Source organism: Lemur catta, chromosome 22, assembly GCF_020740605.2.
Source record: "Lemur catta isolate mLemCat1 chromosome 22, mLemCat1.pri, whole genome shotgun sequence".
In the NCBI taxonomy this organism is placed as follows: Eukaryota; Metazoa; Chordata; class Mammalia; order Primates; family Lemuridae; genus Lemur; species Lemur catta.
In genome coordinates, this window is record NC_059149.1 from 26,069,630 (window position 1) to 26,089,078 (window position 19,449).

The following is a 19,449-nucleotide window of genomic DNA, read 5'->3' on the forward strand; positions in this document are numbered from 1 at the left end:
ATCTTTGTGAAAAAATTCAAATTATAATTTTCTTAAAATTAAAAACAAATCAGTACTTTTCTTTACGTTCTTACTTGATCCTCCTGATAGTCCTGTGAGGGTTGGTGTGTGCTCTCCTCCCTGTCTGATGGAAGAGAGAACAGAGACGCAGAGAGGTTAACTGCTTGGCCACAGTCGCAGTGATGGGCTGGTGTTAAGAGTTCGATTAACTGTCCAGCTGTCTGCTGTTCTTCCAAGTATACCAAAAGCAGTGTAAAGAGATAGACTGTTACTCCAGTGTGATGTCATACATGTCAAAACAAAAATAGAAAAATGATATTTATGTTTGAAGAAATTATTTTAATTCAGAGTTGGCCACACTGCGTATTAGAACTATATGGTAAAGTATAAGATTCATCAAAGCAATCATTTAAGGGTATATTTAACGAATCTTTAATTTTTGAGTTCATAAAACAAAACAAAAAGGCCCTGCAATATTCATAGCAGAACGAATGATTTCAAACTTTTCACTCAGTTTAAGTCTCATGTGTATATTGTATCTGAAATATCACAAATTCTAAGTTAGTGGAATCCATTATTATGGTTTTACTTAACCTAGAGTTCGTGGAAAATGGTTTTTGGAGCATAGTCTATAAACTTCTTTAAACTGTATGTGAAATGTTGTGTATGCTTAATGTACTAATAGTTTTCTTATATGATACTACTTAAAGTTACCTTAGTTTTTGCCTCACTAACAAAATCTATTATTTACTAAAATACCAGTAAATAGCAATTTCTGTTACACAAATTAGATTCACAGAGATAAAAGAATTAACAGTTTTAAAATACAGTTGGCCCTACATATCCAAGGGTTCTGTATCAATGGATTCAATCAACTGTGGCTCAAAAATATTTGGAAGAAAAAATTCCAGGAAGTTCCAAATAGCAAAACTTGAATTTGCTGCATACTGAGCACTACACTGACTACACAAATGAAGTGATGTATTAGGTGTTATACATAATCTAGAGATGATTTAAAGTATACACTAGGATGTACATAGATAATATGCAAATATTATGCCATTTTATATAAGGGACTTGAGCATCCTTGAATTTTGGTATCCTGGGGGAGGGGAGTCCTAGAACCAATCCCCTGAGGATATCGAGGGAAGACTGTATATATTTCTTATTATGATATCTGAAACTGCTAGTAGGTGATATCAGATGATGTATTTTTCCTTTAAATATAGTTTCATAGGGAGGAGAAGGAAAAGCAGGGAGGTTCATTCAACAGCAACAAAAAGATATATTTCCTAGGCAATTATTCATTCTTTAAGAAAGTCTTTTTGAATGTTTGGTATGTACCATGAACTATTTGGGGATAGTAGTGATTAAATAGCAAACAAACAAGACCCTGCTTTCATGGAGTACCCTTCCTTGTAGGATTTACTGTGATTTGTTTGTGTATCCTTTGGAAAATATAATTATATTTTAATCACAGTAAAACATAATGCTTAAGAAAGGGCTTGAGTTAAACATTCCTGGGCACTTCTGGAACATATACAAATAATTCTGTAATAGGTTTGTATTAGAAATTCCAAATAGAACTAAAACCAAGCTACCCTTACAGACTCATCCTAGTATTTGGGGGATCCTGATTGGGGCAGAATCCTTTTGAAACTGGTCAAAACTCCCAAGGGTCCTTCTATTTGGTTTTCTGCTACTGTGAATCCCCAAGCAACAAAGTTGTCATGATCCTCCAATCGAGGAAGGTGCTCTGGGTTTCTAGCATTTACTTGGTTAGCCTTTGAGAAATGACTGTAAAGTAATCATAATAATGGTTACCAATGTATTGGTCATATTTAATATTCAAAGCACTGTTCTAAGCACTTTATACATTATCAAATCATTGAATCCTGTAAACAACTTTGTGAAGAAGGGGATCATTTTACAGATAAGGAAACTGAGGTATAGTACCAAGATTCTGTGAGTGCATGGCTAGCTTGTAGATTCAAACTTAAGCAGTCTGACTCGAGCTTTGCTCAAAATGACTGTTATACCATGCTGTAAAGAAACTGGCTTCTAAAATTGTGCTAATCAAATGAATGTTCTCCCCCTAAGTGAAGCCACATTTAAGACCATAATTATGCTAATAATTCTGAATGGATTTAAATATTTTTAGAAATCCTCTTTTGGAATTACCTGGGTCATGTTACTTAATTTCTCTGGAAATTATCTGTAAAATGAGGGGACAAACCTTCACCCTTTGAAGGCTAATTAAATGTTTCAATCAATCAGAAGTCAGTTTGAACCGAGTTTAGAAAATAAAGTCAGCCATCAAGACTGACTTGGGTGGGATGTATGTGTATATGAATAGGGATGAATAAGGCTATTGATGACAGAGGAACAAATCTATATGTATATATTTTTTCCCACTATTTTTGACTTATTCTTCTATCTCGTTTTTACACTTTGTTTTGGGGATATATATAAACACTGTTTTATCATTACTTTGTGATTAGCTTCTAAGACTTTAAACTTAAGTTTGATCCTTGTCTGTTGGTTTTGTTGTGATTTTTTTGAAAGTTCTTTAATCTCTTACAACTTCAGTTTCTTTGTCTATAAAATGGGGTTCACAATATCTATTATTAATAGGTGTCTCATATTCCCTTAGAAATATCCTCTGAGGACATTAATCTCTGTAATATTAAGAGGATGTATGTATAAATACTCAATAACTATCTTCCTTCAGCCCTTCTACCACTGTGCTAAAAATAACGACAATAATCTTTTATAATTTGAGAACCTGGAATATATGTATTTTCTCAACATATGATCCAATCTTTTTGTGTTGGAGTTTGTTTTTTTGTAATGAAATTATTTATCTAATTTTAACTTTATCTCTGATTCTCATATTTATTTACATATCCCAAGACACTGATCTTTACAGCTATTTAATTAGATCTTTTACTAATTTAATTACTGCTCTGTTCATCATCATAAACATCTGTCTACTCTTTCATAGCAGTTAAAAACTTTTGCTCATCACAATAATTCATTCTTCTAAAATTTTCTCCTTAAGCTTTTAATATACCTGAGACTTAACTGTATGTTTGCTTAAACTTTTCATATTATTTTGTTCTAATTATGACCATTTATGTTTATTCCAGCACTAGACAACTGCTTCTGCCATAAAATCAACTTGCTCTTAAAACAACTGCTCTTACAAGTTAAAAAAATGTTGTGTCCGTACTACAGTGAAGCTTCTGCTACTTCCATAAAACATGCAAGAAAACAATTTTATAGTTATATCTTTGTAAATATTTCAGTGTCTTGAGAATCATAAATTTCTTCAGCTGAAAAGGGCTTTTTAGAAATGATGAAATGGTTTACCTTCATTTTATGGATTAGGAAAATCAAGGAAAAGGGGGACAGTGACTTGCCTAAGATCACATATTTATTGATAGAGTTGCAACTAAAATCCTGATTTCCTTATTCAAAAACAGGCCTCTTTCCATCATACCACTTTAGGGGACAGATTAACGTGTATTTTTTTTTTTTTTTTTTTTTTTGGAGACACAGTCTCACTCTGTTGCCAAGGCTAGAGTGAGTGCCGTGGCATTAGCCTAGCTCACAGCAACCTCAAACTCCTGGGCTTAAGCAATCCTCTTGCCTCAGCCTCCTGAGTAGCTGGGACTACAGGCATGTGCCACAATGCCTGGCTACTTTTTTTTCTGTATATATTTTTAGCTGTCCAGATCATTTCTTTCTATTTTTAGTAGAGATGGGGTCTCGCTCTTGCTCAGGCTGCTCTCGAACTCCTGACCTCGAGCGATCTCCCACCTCGGCCTCCCAGAGTGCTAGGATTACAGGCATGAGCCACCGCGCCTGGCCTGACATGGATTTTTGTTCCTCTTTCCTCCGTCAACGTTACCTTATATCAATCCTAAAGACCTAATTTGGAGAACAATTAATTTCAAGAATAACTTCAGTATTGCACAGAAATATTGCTTATTGGTCTATAGGGGAGTTAGTACGTTTCTTAGACTTACTCTTTTGTTGTCTAGGATAGTGAATGAGAGCCGACAGGTACTCCAGGAGCCTGATTTTGCTCAGTCTCTCCTGAGGGATCCAAACACTCCTATTATAAGAAAATCAAGGGGAACTTCCACTCAAGGAACATCCACACATGCTTCCTCAACACAGCTGGCCATGGTGGATGATCAGAGAAGCAAAGCAGGGAGTGTTCATAGCAAAGTGAGCAGCTACCACGGCAGCCTCCACAGATCACGTGATGGCAGGTGAGTTTTGTTATTAGCTTAGTTTATTTCATAATCTGAATGATGGTCATACAGCTTAAGAAAGAGGAGTAGCCAATTCTGAAATAGAAGTTGAACATTATTAACCTTTGAACTTTGCTAGGTAGAATTATCCCAGATTATGGTCAGACTTAAAGCCAGCCAGAGGAGTTTGAGTTTAGATTTGATGCGTAAGCAATATGGGGGTCATTGTAGGAAATGAGTGGGGAGACGACAGTGTGAAAGTAGTTATTTTAGTGAGATCAATTCAGTAAACAATTATGGAATGCCTGCATCATCAGGCACTGTGCTAGGCTCTAGGAATATAAAGATGACTTAACCGTGATTCTTGCTCTTAAGCTCACAGTCTGTTTAGAAAGTGTAGTCAGTGTTTTGGTATAGAACGTCAGTCTGGAATAAGCCTCAGTTTCTTCATCTATAGAATGAAAATAGTCATTTTAATAATGTGGTTAAAAATTGAGATGACATACCTAATTCCTTGGGACAGTGCCTGTCTCAGTAAGTACCTGATATCAGCTCATATTGTTATTATAAGTGAACAATTAAAGTAAAACATAAGTACAATAATATAGTCCAGGGGTTGGCAAACTTTTTCATGAAGAGCCAGATAGTAAATATTTTAGACTTTATGAGTCATATGGTCTCTATTGCAACTATTCTATTCTGCTATTACAGAATGAAAGCAGTCATAGACAATATGTCAAATGGGAATGACTGTGTTCTAATAAAATTTATTTCCAAAAATAGGGGCCAGGTTTGGCCAGCAGGCCATAGTTTGCCAATCCCTGTTTATTAGGTACAGTTATAGCATAGAGGAGGGAGTGACTAATTCTGGTCGTGGGGGGGTGAGGGGTGCAGTTTCTAAAAAAGCTTCACAGTGAGGATATTTTAGAGAACCTGGCTATGGGTTTCTTGTTAAATTTGAGCAATGAGGTACTAGAATTAGAAACTGCCTGGCAGCTTTGCAGTAATCCAGTTGAGAGATGATAAAGGCTTATAGGAGAGTAGTGGCAAGCGGGGGAAAGAGGAAGGGCTGACATGAAAAATATTTAGAAAGAAAAAAAGATAGGAGCTGGTGATATTAGAATATTAGCAGCTGGAGAAAAGAATGTACCAAAGATTTTCTCTCTCCCTTTTTTTTTAGGCTTATAGTTTTGGAAACAAATAATGAAAATTCTGATACCTAAAATCGGGAGCATTCTGTTTACTTTAAGACATCTCTGTTTCTACAACAGTTTTCTATCCTGTCAGTTTCATCCTTCTCCCTGTGTTCATCTTGTAGCATGTGATTCCCATACTCTATATTCTCTTTTTTTGACCTGTTCCTCTCAACTTGCTTTTTTTTTTTGCCTTCTAAATTGGTCAGCTACCGTGTTTATAAAAGGGCAGCAGTCTTTCTTTGACTCTGATAAATCTTCTATCATTTATTTTTCCTTGCCTTGCCAGATTTTTGAAAGGAATATTTAGAATATTTCCATTCTATCTATTCTGTCCTTCATCCATTAGGGCAACTTTGAGAGATTTAAGACCACATTGTACCTAGAAGTCTGAACAAGGATTTTTATAATTTTAAAAGCCACCTTGTGACAATTTCTTTTTGCTCCAGTTTTTAACTTTACATATTAACACTTTTGGCCATTCTCTCATCATCTCATCATTTCTGGGCTGTGAGATCACACACATACCCATTTCCTAATACTCACTCTGGCCCAGACTCCTTGATGGATAATTATTGATCTCTGTGCTGTGTAAAATAAAATAAAATAGGCTTAGGTAAATACACCTACACATATATGTCAACTTCAAAGAATAAGTAATTGGTGGTTAGATGAGAGGATGGGTAGAAAAGGAAGTGGATGAGTAGGTAGGTGGAGGTTTGGGATGAGTGATTAGGGGTTGGTAAGTAGTTGACATGACAAGAGAAAGCTGGGGAATAAATTAAGGAGATATTGGTTAAACTACAGTTAATTCAGTTATTTAAATTAATGATAGCAGTGTGCAGAATCAAAAAGTAAATTCTCAAGTTTTTTAAACTTTGACTTTGAAGTGCACCATATTATCTTTTTGACAGTAGCAGCAAATTAATCATCCTAATTGTTTTGCCTAAGCTTGTATTAATATACGTTTTCGTGTTGTATATTAGAGTAGATGGTCACAGTGGTTTAAATCACTGTCAAAAGATAAATGTGATAATTCCTACATATATAATTGGGATTAAATACTATAATTAAGTTTATTTTTCTATGTAGTTGATTCTGAATTTTCCATGGGCAGGTTGTTCATATTCTAAAATTTTTTGTGTATGGCCTTATCTATCACTTAATAATTAGACATAATTACTCATTATGGTAATTTTTTTCTAGGAAAAATGTATTCGTTGAGTCTTATTTGTAACTCAAAGGCTTATATTTTATTTTAAAAAATATCCAATTCATACTTTATGTAATGATTTGTTAGTTTTACATCATTACTAGAACATTATATTTTGCTTTTTTCATTTGCCTTATTTATTTGAAATAGATATTTATCTAAATCAGTTGCCAAGTCATATTTGGAAATTTAGAAAAATCTTTTACTCAGTTTTAGGGCAATAATCATTATGCAAAATAATAATTATTAAACTAGAATAACAAGCTCGTTCTGAAATGTTTTCATCTGTAAACATTGTAATTATTTACCAGGCACAGAGTACAAACTTAAAACTAAGTCCTAAATGTGAAATGTTTTTACTCATTAACAGAAATTTTAAAAATATTTAAATATTTATCTCTTGATTCTTAAATTTTCTTATTTGCTTAATTCAAACCAGAAACAAAAGATATGGTTTTTTTTTTTGAGATAGTCTTGCTCTTTTGCCCTGGTTAGAGTGCCTTGGCACCCGCCTAGCTCACAGCAACCTCAAACTCCTGGGCTTAAGCAATCCTCCTGCCTCAGCCTCCCGAGTTGCTGGGACTACAGGCATGAGCCACCATACCCGGCTAATTTTTTCTATGTATTTTTAGTTGTCCAGATAATTTCTTTCTATTTTTTAGTAGAGACGGGGTCTCGCTCTTGCTCAGCCTGGTCTCGAACTCCTGACCTCCAGCAGTCCTCCCGCCTCTGCCTCCCAGAGTGCTAGGATTACAGGTGTGAGCCACTGCGCCCGGCCCAAAAGATATGCTTTTTAAAAAAATAATTTTCAAGGGGCTTCTCAATTTTTAAACTCTGTGATCTAATAATGTTATTTGACAAACTGCTATAAGACTTAGAAGATCACCTCAGTAATGTATGAATCTATCTTTAAAATCTTTAAATTTTGTAAGTGATTCACACTGAGTCATGAAATCTATTATTATTATGAAGGAATAGTAGGTGAATGCTTATGGTTAGTTGTTTTGATGACTATTAAAAAAATACAGCCTGCTATATTCTATTTATTTTTAGAAATGTTACTCAAAACGTGATATGTTAATTAAAGTTATAAATTAGGCCGGGCACGATGGCTCACGCCTGTAATCCTAGCACTCTGGGAGGCTGAGGGACAGGTGGATCATTTGAGCTCAGGAGTCCAAGACCAGCCTGAGCAAGAGTGAGACTCTGTCTCTACTAAAAATACAAAGAAATTATATGGACAACTAAAATATATATAGAAAAAATTAGCCAGGCGTGGTAGCACATGCCTGTAGTCCCAGTTACTTGGGAGGCTGAGGCAGGAGGATTACTTGAGCCCAGGAGTTTGAGGTTGCTGTGAGCTAGGCTGACGCCATGGCACTCTAGCCTGGGCAACAGAGTGAGACTCTCTGTCTCAAAAAAAAAAAAGTTATAAATTATACTGAGCTTTCTTTGAGCTTTATTATCCTAAATCAAATACTTTTTACAAAAGAGTGTATGTATGAGCAAAAAGTTTCTTAGACAAATATTTCTTAAGACACTAGGGATTAAAAGATAAATAAAATACAGTCCTCACCCTGAAAGAGCACACTATAAAGCCAGAAACATTGATAAATAGCATACTAGCTCTATAAGCAAAGGACTAATAAAAAAATGGTAATTGATTTTTGTTACCTTGACTGGCCTAGAGCTAATCTCTTATTCTTCATGGCAGAGAATTTTTTAAAATTTCTTGCCTGTGATGGGGCTCAGTGAATTAGGACTGCAACAGAAGAAAATTTAACAGCCCCCACCGTTGCCTTTCAAGATACCTACAGTGAGGGAGGAGACTGCCTGCAGTAAGCAGTGTAGCCCAGCTGACATACTTCTAGCTGGGTCTCAGGCTCGGGGGGTAGAGAATTTGCTTTAGCGGAGATGTAGGTTACACAGTACTAGGATGTAACTTCCAGGTAAATGTAGCTTCTATGAAAGAGCATCTTCACAGCCTCGAGCTCTAATGAAAAGTAATTAAGATCATTTATAGGTAGTTATTTCAGCTGTTAACTGGGCTGTCTGGGCCAGGCATGGTGGCTCACGCCTGTAATCCCAGCACTCGGGGGGGGGGGGGGGGGGGGGCGGCGGGCAATCGTTTAGAGCCCAGCAGTTCCAGACCAGCCTGAACAACATAGCGAGACTCCATCTCTACACAAAAAAATGGAAAAACATTAGCCGGGCATGGTGGCACAAGCTTATAGTCCCAGCTGCTCCGGAGGCTGAGGCAGGAGGATCACTTGACTTCAGTATTTTGAGGTTGCAGTGAGCTATGATGCTGCCACTGCACTCTAACCTGGGTAAGAGAGTGAGACCCTGTCTCAAAAAAAAAAAAAAAAAAGAGAGAGAAAGAAAAAGTGGGCTATATGGAAATAAGCTGTGGGCATGTACGTCTTCATTGCTTACCAAGTTCACTTATTCTTTTAGGTTACGGTAATTCCTCCACCGATGTTGTATGTTCCCTCTTCCATTGCTAATCTTTCATACAATTTGATTTTGCTGTACTACTAATATAACCAATCTTCTGGATTCTGAGGGGCAGGGCCACATTTCTTCTATTGTTGTTCCTCCGCTTCCTGAACCCACCCCAATGCTCAAAACTCTTGAAGGAGAACAGAATCCATACTTAGTATAGCTCCAGATCATTCAGCAGTTAACCTTCACTTCTGTCCTTTTGCGGGGAATAGGACCCTAATTCCGAACCTCAGTGGATTATCTCCCCTTTTTTGTTGGCCATGTCAGTAATTCTACAACATTAATGATATTAGTCTGAATAATCAAAAGTTTATTACTTACTGTTGGTTTCCTCATCATTTCACTTAATGAGGCACTTTCATGAAAATTATTAGTGTTATTTTCTAGTGTGTTCTGTTACTCACTTCAAAATAAACTCTCTTGTATCAGGTACACACCCTGCAGTTACAGAGGAATGGAGGAGAGACTACCTCATGGCAGCATGTCACGACTAACGGATCACTCCAGGCATAGTAGTTCTCACCGTCTCAATGAACAATCACGACATAGTAGCATCAGAGATCTCAGTAACAATCCCATGACGCACATCACACATGGCACCAGCATGAATCGAGTTATTGAAGAAGATGGAACCAGTGCTTAATTTGTCTTGTCTAAGGTGGAAAACTTGTGCTATTTAAAAAGCAGATTTTATTCTTTGCCTTTGCATGACTGATCGCTGTGACTCACTGTTATGCTTTCAGTCAGGTACAGATTGTATCCATTGGAAAGGTAAATTTTTGCCATGTATATTGCATTAAACTTGGAACATTAAGGCATCCCAAACACTAAAAATTATATCATCACAAAAGTAATTCTTTCTAGGTTATAAAGAGATAATTATTTGTCTGGTGAGCATTTTTATAAACCCACTTATTTTATATTTAGAAAAATCCTAAATGTGTGGTGACTGCTTTGTAGTGAACTTTCATATAATATGAACTAGTTGTGAGATAACATTCTGGTAGCTCAGTTAATAAAACAATTTCAGAGTTCAAGAAATTTTCTATGCAAGGTTTATTTCTCAGATGAATAGCAGGACTTTGTAGTTTTATTTCCACTAAGTGAAAAAAGAACTGTGTTTTTAAACTGTAGAAGAATTTGATAATTCCGCAAGGGTATTTTAGCTAGTAGAATATAAGTGCAACAGAAGAATCTGATCAGTCTATAGACAGTTCTCTCAAAATTCTATCAAGATAATCTTCAGAGATATTCAGGATTTGGATTAGCAATGGAATAAAAGCAGAGATGGGCATTTTTTCCCTATAATTGTAATGTTTTTATAACTTTTGTAAATATTACTTTTACTGGCTGTGTTTTTATAACATCCATATGCATGATGGAAAAATTTTAATTTGTAGCCATCTTTTCCCATGTAAGAGTATTGATTCATAGAAAACTTCATATTCAGATTTTGCTCCACGGAGGCATGTAATAAGCATCACACATTATAAGGTTTTTTTGTGGTAGCCACAATTACAAAATGGCAAAATATTTTCTCTGTATTCATTGTTGTATTTTTCTACAGTGAGATATGATCTTGCCAAAGCCACCAGACCTTGGTATCCAGGCCCCTCCTACAGTGAGTTGATTGTCTGCACTTGCATTGCCCAGTAGCCAGTAGACTACAGCTGCTGCCCCACACCCTTATTTTCAGATTCTGGATCATTCTTGTTTACAGCTGACATATATATAACCTAAGTCCAAAGTGGTGATTAATCTGGATATCTGAAAATCATTGTGGCTAAATGAAGCATGATTAGTCTTACTATGAATATCTTTTAATCTTAAAAATATCAAGTAAAAAAATGTTTGACATTTTATATTGTAATGTTTAAATAATTTGCAGTATAAACTGTGAACCTTGTTAGGCATGAAATTGATCAAAAGGGAAAGAAAAATTCTGTTAAATGCTGGATGTGTTATGTAGAAAAGCATATTTAAACAAGTGGTCCTCAGCCCTGACTGCAGATAAGAATCACTTGGGAAACTTTTGATGCCCAACACCTTCCTCTCATTCAGATGAGAGTCAGTAGAGTTTCTTTTTAAAGCTTTCCAGGTGATGCCAGTCTTTAGCCTGGCTTGAAATCCACGGGTTTTACTAACTCGCCCTGATGATGATCTGAAGGCATCATGTTATGTCACTGGAACATCTAGCTGGATTCAATGTATGTTTTTGTATCATTACTTAACATTCAATTGCTCTCCACTTTACTGTTTATTATAAAATGTAGAATTCTGGGCTCCACTCCTAGAGTGTCTTATTCAATAAGTCAAAGGTGGTAGGACTTTAAAATCTATATTTAGAAAAAATACCACAGGTGATTCTTATGCAGGTAATTGAAGAATCGCACTTTGAAAATTTTTTCTAGACTCTAGGGAAGCCTGGTTTTGCCATATGCTAGTTTTTGACCTTGAACAAGTCAACTCTGAGCCTCGGTTACCTTGTTTGTAAATGAAGATAGAAGATAAATACTCTACCTACCTCATAAAGCTGTCAAATTAAGTTCAAATAAAAAAATATGAAAGCTCTTTGAAAACTGTAAAGCATTATGAAATATAAGGGATTAGGTTTTGTGGGTTTAAGAGATTCATTTGAGGACTACTATAGTACATTCCTCAACATTTGTTTAATTCATGTCTACTTTTCTCTCTCAAGATTTACAACAAAAACTACCAAGAAATTAGGTGTTGAAAAAGAATCTTTCTTTCATCAGGCAGAAAAGTCAGTTTTCTGATAGTGATGTTAATAATGTTTGTCATGTTGTATCTTTCAAAGTACACATGTCTTAATGTGAATTATTATTAATTCTTCTTCATAAGATATATTTGAACATTTGGCTCAAAATATTTTTCTTTTTCTCTATCTTCATTACCTTTCTTCTTGGAACTGGAGTTAGCACTCAAGGCAGGCAGAGTCTGAATTCCCTCATAACTGATAATTAGTAAACCTTTTCTCTGAAAGCCAAACTTATAACAACTCATTTATAAATAAATCAATAATTCATGAAGCTTTTGTCTGAGAATCTCTCCTGAGAACAGCATGAGAAAACCAAAACAAACATTCACAAACAAAAATAAGAAGTTAAAATAGAAGATACCAGTTTGAGCTCAAAGATGTTGTCATCCATCGCCATCTGCATTATATTATCAACTGCCAAAATGTTAATTGGTTTTCTTATACAAGTGGGCCAAGTATAGACAGTTATGAAAATCTTAACTTTGTGCTCTCAGATTTTTATATATTCATTTGTATCTTCTCTGTTAAATTAAGTGTTGGTATATATGTGAATGCTATGTTGACTTTTCAGTTACTTTCAGTAAGTATCTTAATTTTGCTCCACAAAATTTATGTAAGATTGTTGAATCATTGCTTTAAATAGCAGTATTTAGTTGGGGCTGTGTTACTTATCAAACTAGTGTTCCAAATTAAGAATTTTTTATTTTGAAGAGACAGTTGAAGAACTATAGCAAAACAATTTCAAGTCTCAACTAGCTTAAACCAATTTGAACAAGTCTGGACAGTTTTCCTACCATATGTTTAACTTTCGTTTGTGTTTTGATTGGCATATGATAATGTTTAATGTTTTATTCATTCAGTTGACAACTGAGAAAATAATAGTTCTCCTAAAATGTTAATATATTAGCAAAAGATTTTCAAAAAGTACTTCAATTTCAGCAATATTGTTTTATTCAGTAATTAGGCAAAAGATCCAAGACAAAATATTTAAGCTCAAAATGATAATTTGTTTCAAAGAACAATTGGTTAATCACTCAGCTGGCACAGGGCTTAGTACACAGTAAGTTTTTCAATAAATATTTAATGAACAACTCATGTCACACAACTTGTTTTTACCCTAGTAGTGAGTCTCACTTCAAAGAAATTTGAAAGATCTAAATTTAAACTGTGTGAAATAAAGTCTCTGCTTTACCTGAATAACATGTGGCATGTAATAAGAATATGTAAATTACACCAAATGAAGCTTATTTCTTCTGTAGTAACAGTCCATATCATTATTTTAATTAAGTCGTACATGTACAAACATGTGCCAATCCTTTTAACTAATTTTAAAAGATGAAGAGTGATTCTTAGAAGTAAGTAGGCTCCTATGAGTCCCATGCGAAGTTAGATCTTTGTGTACCAGCTGGGTGAATGAATATTCAAACAAACCTTTCTTTTTTCAGCTTCTTCTTAGAGTTAGATTTATAAAAATTCTAAGAATCTCTTCAAATCAGAAAATCTTCTTTCATTTTTAACCTAGCTCATCATTTTTTTTTTTTGAGATAATAGCTGGAAATAACAGAAATTCTTAGTTGGGGCCATATCCTTGTAAAATAAAAGGAACTACTTAAATGTTTTTTAATAAAACAGTGGATCATTTGCTGTGGCTTAGAAACAATATACCAAAATTTCATTATGATGATATTTATATTGTTTTTTGACATGTCAAAGGTACATTTATATATTATCATATTTGGATGACTTAACAGTCTAGTGTAATGAAAACTCCCCTGAGTGACATTTGTAAGAAAAATATAAAGAGGAATGCAGGCCCTATAACTTCTTTTTCTTTGAGGACTTTTATGTACCTAATTCTTTCTGATTGAGAACAAGTTTTGAAAAGGCGATTACTGTAACTTACTGGTTTTCATCATGGCCGAACTTTAAGTCATAATACTGTGGGAATTGTTCATATACATGTATTTATAATTTTTTTAACCTGTGTAAAGTAAGAATTTTTCTCCATTATCACACAAAAGATAGCATTTTTATAGATTTACAAAGAAACTCATGATTATTTTAAACTTATTTCATGCCTTTTTACAATTGATTAAGAAAAAGTATTTACATTTAATTTTCCTAGTAGCTATATAATTTTATACATTATTTTTATATAAATTTGACCTATTTTATATGAAAAATTATATTGGCATCTCTTCATAATTTAATTCTCTTCCCTTCTTTTTTTGTTCCAGTTATATGAGTTTTGGGAAAGGAATAAGAAGATTAAACATCTGTTATGTTTACTTATATTTTAGTCAAACCCCAAGCCAGTATATTACTTCCTATAAGACAGAGTAGTTCAATCTATTTAGATGCATTGAAGGGTAATTTCCTTCAGATTATGTCTTTTTTAATAATCACCTGTCTCAGGAAATCTGTTGTGTTCTTTCTTGGACATTTTCATTAGTGTGTTAGCATTGCATATAATTGACTCTCATTTTATTGGCCACTGTCACCAGTTTTCCCTGATTTTTTACCTTATATTCAAATTTTGAAGATTTAGTGTTTCATTATTTTGCTAATTACCATTAACTGGTAAACTTAGTATTTTTAAGGCTTTTTTAAAGCTTGTTATTTTATCATATTTCCTGAAGCAGGGTGAATTACTGTATTATTTTTGTAGCCTTAAGGTTTTTCTTACATAAGTCAGCTTGTTTGTATATGCTAACTTACAAATATTTCTTTGTAATTATTGGCTGTTTTTAATCTTAGAGTTTAATAACTTTTATTTCCTAAATTGTCAGGGTATTTTTTTTAATTATTAGTAAAAATGCGTTATGGTATTTTTAAAATACTGAATTTTGAGTCAGGAAACCTGATTTCTAGTCTTGCCTCTCTTTTCAATTACCTGTGTAACTTTGGACAAGGCATTTTACCTCTTGGGGCCTCCATTTTCTTGTCTGTAAATGAAGGGAACAAGGAAATTAGATTAGGTAGTGTCTCAAATTCCACCTAGCTCTGACTTGGTTCTCCTTTGACCATTTTGTAATCATTATTCTGGTCTCTTTTATTATTTTCTTTTTTTTTTTTTTTGAGGCAGAGTCTTACTCTGTCAGCCCAGCTAGAGTGCAGTGGTATGATCATAGCTCACTGCAGCCTCAAACTCCTGGACTCCTCCCACCCCAGCCTCCCCAGTAGCTGGGACTACAGGAGTGTGCCTCCACACCTGGCTAATTTTTATGTTTTTTGTAGAGACGGGGTCTTGCTCTTGCTCCTGCTCAGGCTGGTCTCAAACTCCTGACCTCAAGCCATCCTCCCGAGTTGGCCTCCTAGAGTGTTAGGATTACACAGGCGTGAGCCACCAAGCCTGGCCTCATTTTTATACTTACTAATTCTTCCCATGAACTATATTTACTAGATCAACTTGTATGATTCATGCAGTTTATGCTTAAATTGATAGGATTCAGATATGTTAACTTTTGTTTTCCATTTGTGACTTTAAGTAATTTTAAAGGAGGAAAATTAAGATAACAAAAGTGAGAGAATAGTTATAAATATTTGACATGACTGTTTTTTTTTGTTGTTGTTTTGTTTTGTTTTGTTTTGTTTTGTTTTGTTTGATACAGGCTTTCCCTCTGTTGCCCAAACTGGAGTGCAGTGTCTTCATCATAGCCCATTGCAACCTTGAACTCCTGGGCTCAAGCAGTCTTCCCACCTCAGCCCCCACGTACCTGGGACTACAGGCACATGCCACCATGCCCAGCTAATTATTCTATTTTATAGAGATGGGAAGGTCTTGCTTTTGCTCTGCCCTCAAGCTACCTTCCCACCTTGGCCTCCCAAAGTGCTAGGATTACAGGCGGGAGCCATCGGGCCCAGCCACCATGACCTTTTTTTTAATGGGAAATGTCTTCTTAAGCACCAACATATGTACCTTAATTGACATACAGAAAAGAATGACATAAATTTTTGTGGTCTTTGTTCTCTTAAATATGAATATAGCTAGTTAGCCTAATCTTTAATGCAAAATGTATTCATGATGAAATTAGTGAACAAAGAATGATAACACTGGCCCATACGGCTAATTGAAAAGCTATCGGGTTTTACTAACATTAAAATAGCTACAAAATGTGAAATTTCAGAGGAGTTGATTGAAATTTTTCTGTTCAATAACTTCTTGGGACAGGTGGGGTGGCTCACACCTGTAATCCCAGCACTTTGGGAAGCCAAGTCAGGAGGACTGCTTGAGGCCAGGAGTTTGAGACCAGCTGGGCAACATAGCTAAACCCTGTCTCTGCAAAAAATTTAAAAATTAGCCGGCTGTAGTCCCAGCTACTTGAAAGACTGAGGTGGGAGAATCACTTGAACCTAGGAGTTCGAGGCTGCAGTGAGCTGTGATCTCACCACTGCACTCCAGCCTGGGCAACAGAGCAAGATCCTGTCTCTAAAAAAAATTATTCTTCTTAAACTGCATTCTCAGATTGATTGAATAAATATAAACATGTCCGTGCCTGATTGCCATGGACAAGTGAATGTCCTGGTTTAAATATTGTAAGAGATAAATGTGGTTTTTATTTTTAATTTTTTTTTCTGGCTATACAGAAAATATTTCCATAAAGGTTCCTTAATTATCCTGTAATAAAATGTAGAGATTCCGTTAGTTCCATCTCTCAGCAGGGTTCTCTTGTAGATTAACAGTGTTCTCTGAGAACCAGGCCACGGAGGTTCCTGTTACTTTTAAAGATCATTGTCTTTGCTCTGATTGTCCACATTAGCTCCTATCAGTCTCTTGAACACTTTGGACTGTCGATTTACAGTCTAGGTGTTGGGCTTGGGATCTGATGAGTACAGTGAAAGGTTAATATAGGAAGGTGTACTGGTTTCTGATGTGATTTCTTTAGCTAGACTTGATTCCTTGTCTTATGTCATTTCACCAGATCAGGTAACTCTCCTGGCTTCCAGAAATTAAATTGGATCCTCAGCCTTTCTCATTCAGAGATGTCTATATGATAATATTTTGATTTCCTGCAAAGAAACCCAACAAATTTATTTTCAGTTCCCTGGCTCAGCAAGTGTTTGTTGTCACATTTGTTAAATTTGAATCTGAGGTTCAAATATTTCTTTGAATATTTTCAGAGTTTTGATAATGGGATATTCTGTAAGATAAATCAAATAATCTTAGTGATTTAATTGATATTTATCCATCCATTTTCCTATTTCTCTACTCTTCCCATCCTCAGTTGTGAAAAGGAAATTTACAAGTCTTCCCTTAGCTTTGCCTCAGATAATTTTTCCCTGAACTAATCTTGTCAGCAGAAACATTTAATATGAAATAATTCCATATTTCTGAGATAAGATCAACACAGTAGTTCTTTACATTGAGCTGAGGTGAATGTGTACTTTAAAATAATATATTTTCTGCCGGGAGTTATCTACTTCCTCAGCAAAACAGGCCTCAAGGCAGGATCGTTGCAAGGGATTTGGAAATAATAGAAAATAAACAAATAATATAGACGGAGAAATGATTGAGACGGAGACAAAGTGCAGTTTAAATGATGGGGGAGTTAGGGGGCCCCCAGCATTCCCGTGAGCTGTGAGGCCACAAGTGAAGTCCCCGCATCAGTATTTATTGTTACAGCAAATAGTTCTCTTTTGTTAGAGAATTACGTGTACAGTTCATTTTTTGAGGTTTCTAGGGGAACCTTACCTAATTCTGTCTACAAGAATAGACGGTTACAAAATTTTTCTAAGATAAGCATGTTAAGCCCTAAGTTAGAAACAGACCTAGCTGAGCATACAAATCAAAATAAAATGTATAAAATAAGAACACTGAGTCTGTGTACTACTCTAATCTACTTCTTCTAAACACAGACATGTAGTCAGGGGTGAAGCAGGAACAGCCTTGACGTCTAGGATAGTTCCAGCTGCACCTTATCTTCCGGGCAGGCCTTTTAATCAGCTTCTCCGCCAAGGACCCAAACTGAGCTTCTGCCTTGCAAAAAATCTCAAGGCGATGGCCGGCGGCAAAGAAGAAATGTTGCTTTGCAAACGTCCTCTGACAATCCCCCCCTTGTTGGAAGCAGTTTCTACTGTGAACTAACATGTCCACAGAATCCTTCAAGGCAAAGCCCTGCAAAACCCCTGTAACTCCTCACGTCTGTTAGCCTATTTCCCAGCAATTTTCTTTTTATGTGAACTTAAAATTTTAAAAATCATAAATAGGACTCTCCAATGTGAAAATATTAATGTAGCAGTTCTTTTGCCATCAGGTGCTATTTCCACCTTAGTTGTGAGTTTTCAGACTAAATCTGAATTTTTTATCATTCATTGTTTTATAGTACTTCTCTAGAATCATCCCTTTTCACATCTTTAACACCATCTTCAAACAACTTTTCTGCTTTTGTTTTCAAATGCCAAATTTTATTTTTGAGTTTTATTTTCTGGTTGAAGTTTAAAAGTATTGCATATATGAAGGCGTGACCGTAGTTTAGACATTTGCTTTGGCATGGTAAAAATATCACTACCACCATCTCTTCCCCCTAACCCCAAGAAGAAAAGTTTATGTGACAACTCAAAAGTATTAAATTGTCTTATTTTGTTATTTAAAAGAGCAGTGAAAGCTGTTTATTCAAAATTAAAAATTTTTAATTAAAAAAATACTTTCCTGTATTTAAATCTGATAGTGAACTTGGGGGATTATTTATATATATGTGTCTACAATTAACAGTAATTATTAGTTATTTCACTCTCTGTAATATGTGATACCCAAAGCTCATATTGATTTAATATGAGCTGTTTTTTGAGACTTGTTTTGTCTTTTTTTTTTTTTTTTTAACTTTGTGCAGTGTTTTGTATGTTAGAGTATCATGATCGGCTCTCAGCAGAAAAACCGTCCTGTCGATCAACTGCTCTGAGAATCAGGCCAAGGAGATTCTTGCCACGTGGTCATAGATGAAGAGTGTAGTATTATTCTGAACTATGTGAAATTGCTGGTTTTGTTGGTTAAAAATGATCAGACGTTAGCAATTTCATAATGTATATTCAAGAAACAACCAAAAGGTCTTCTAGAACAGACATATTAACTTTTCAACCCAAGTCTTCTGATCAACCTATCAGAGACTTTATGAAGGAGACTATAGGTATCCACAAGTCTTATCAAGAAAATTCTCCTTTGTTGTTAAATTCCCCAGTTTTCAAAGATACTTTAGCAAAATGTGACTTCATAATAGAAGCAAATGCCTTTTGAGAATGCATAAGTTACAAAGCCTTTCATCAAGTCTGTGGGTAGTTTTTAAGCTTTTATAACCTGAGATATTGTTATATATCAAAAGATTAATCTGTAAATCTCACTTAGAGGCAAAATAATTTTTCCCCTTCACATCTAATATGGAATTAAATTTTGCTAACTATAGAATTGTATCCTCTTGGTAGGCATTCTAAAATAATGAATACTACTATGTTATATAGTCAACAAATTTGCCACAAAAGTCCATTTAAAGATTTTCTTTATAC

General features: G+C 35.0%; 1 protein-coding gene across 5 annotated transcripts in view; it reads left to right on the forward strand.

Annotated features, from left to right (window-relative positions):
- Window positions 1–12,223, forward strand: part of FZD3 (frizzled class receptor 3) — a 55,279-nt gene extending 43,056 nt beyond the window's left edge. For 4 of the 5 annotated variants that reach the window (XM_045535566.1, XM_045535565.1, XM_045535567.1 and 1 more), the window contains 2 exons: window positions 4,047–4,280; window positions 9,603–12,223. In XM_045535566.1, coding sequence (XP_045391522.1) covers window positions 4,047–4,280; window positions 9,603–9,816 — 448 coding nt within the window. In that variant the 3' untranslated portion in view covers window positions 9,817–12,223. The remainder of the gene's footprint in view (window positions 1–4,046; window positions 4,281–9,602) is intronic. The other variant, XM_045535568.1, reaches the window with a different exon arrangement.
- The last annotated feature ends 7,226 nt before the right edge of the window (window positions 12,224–19,449 follow it).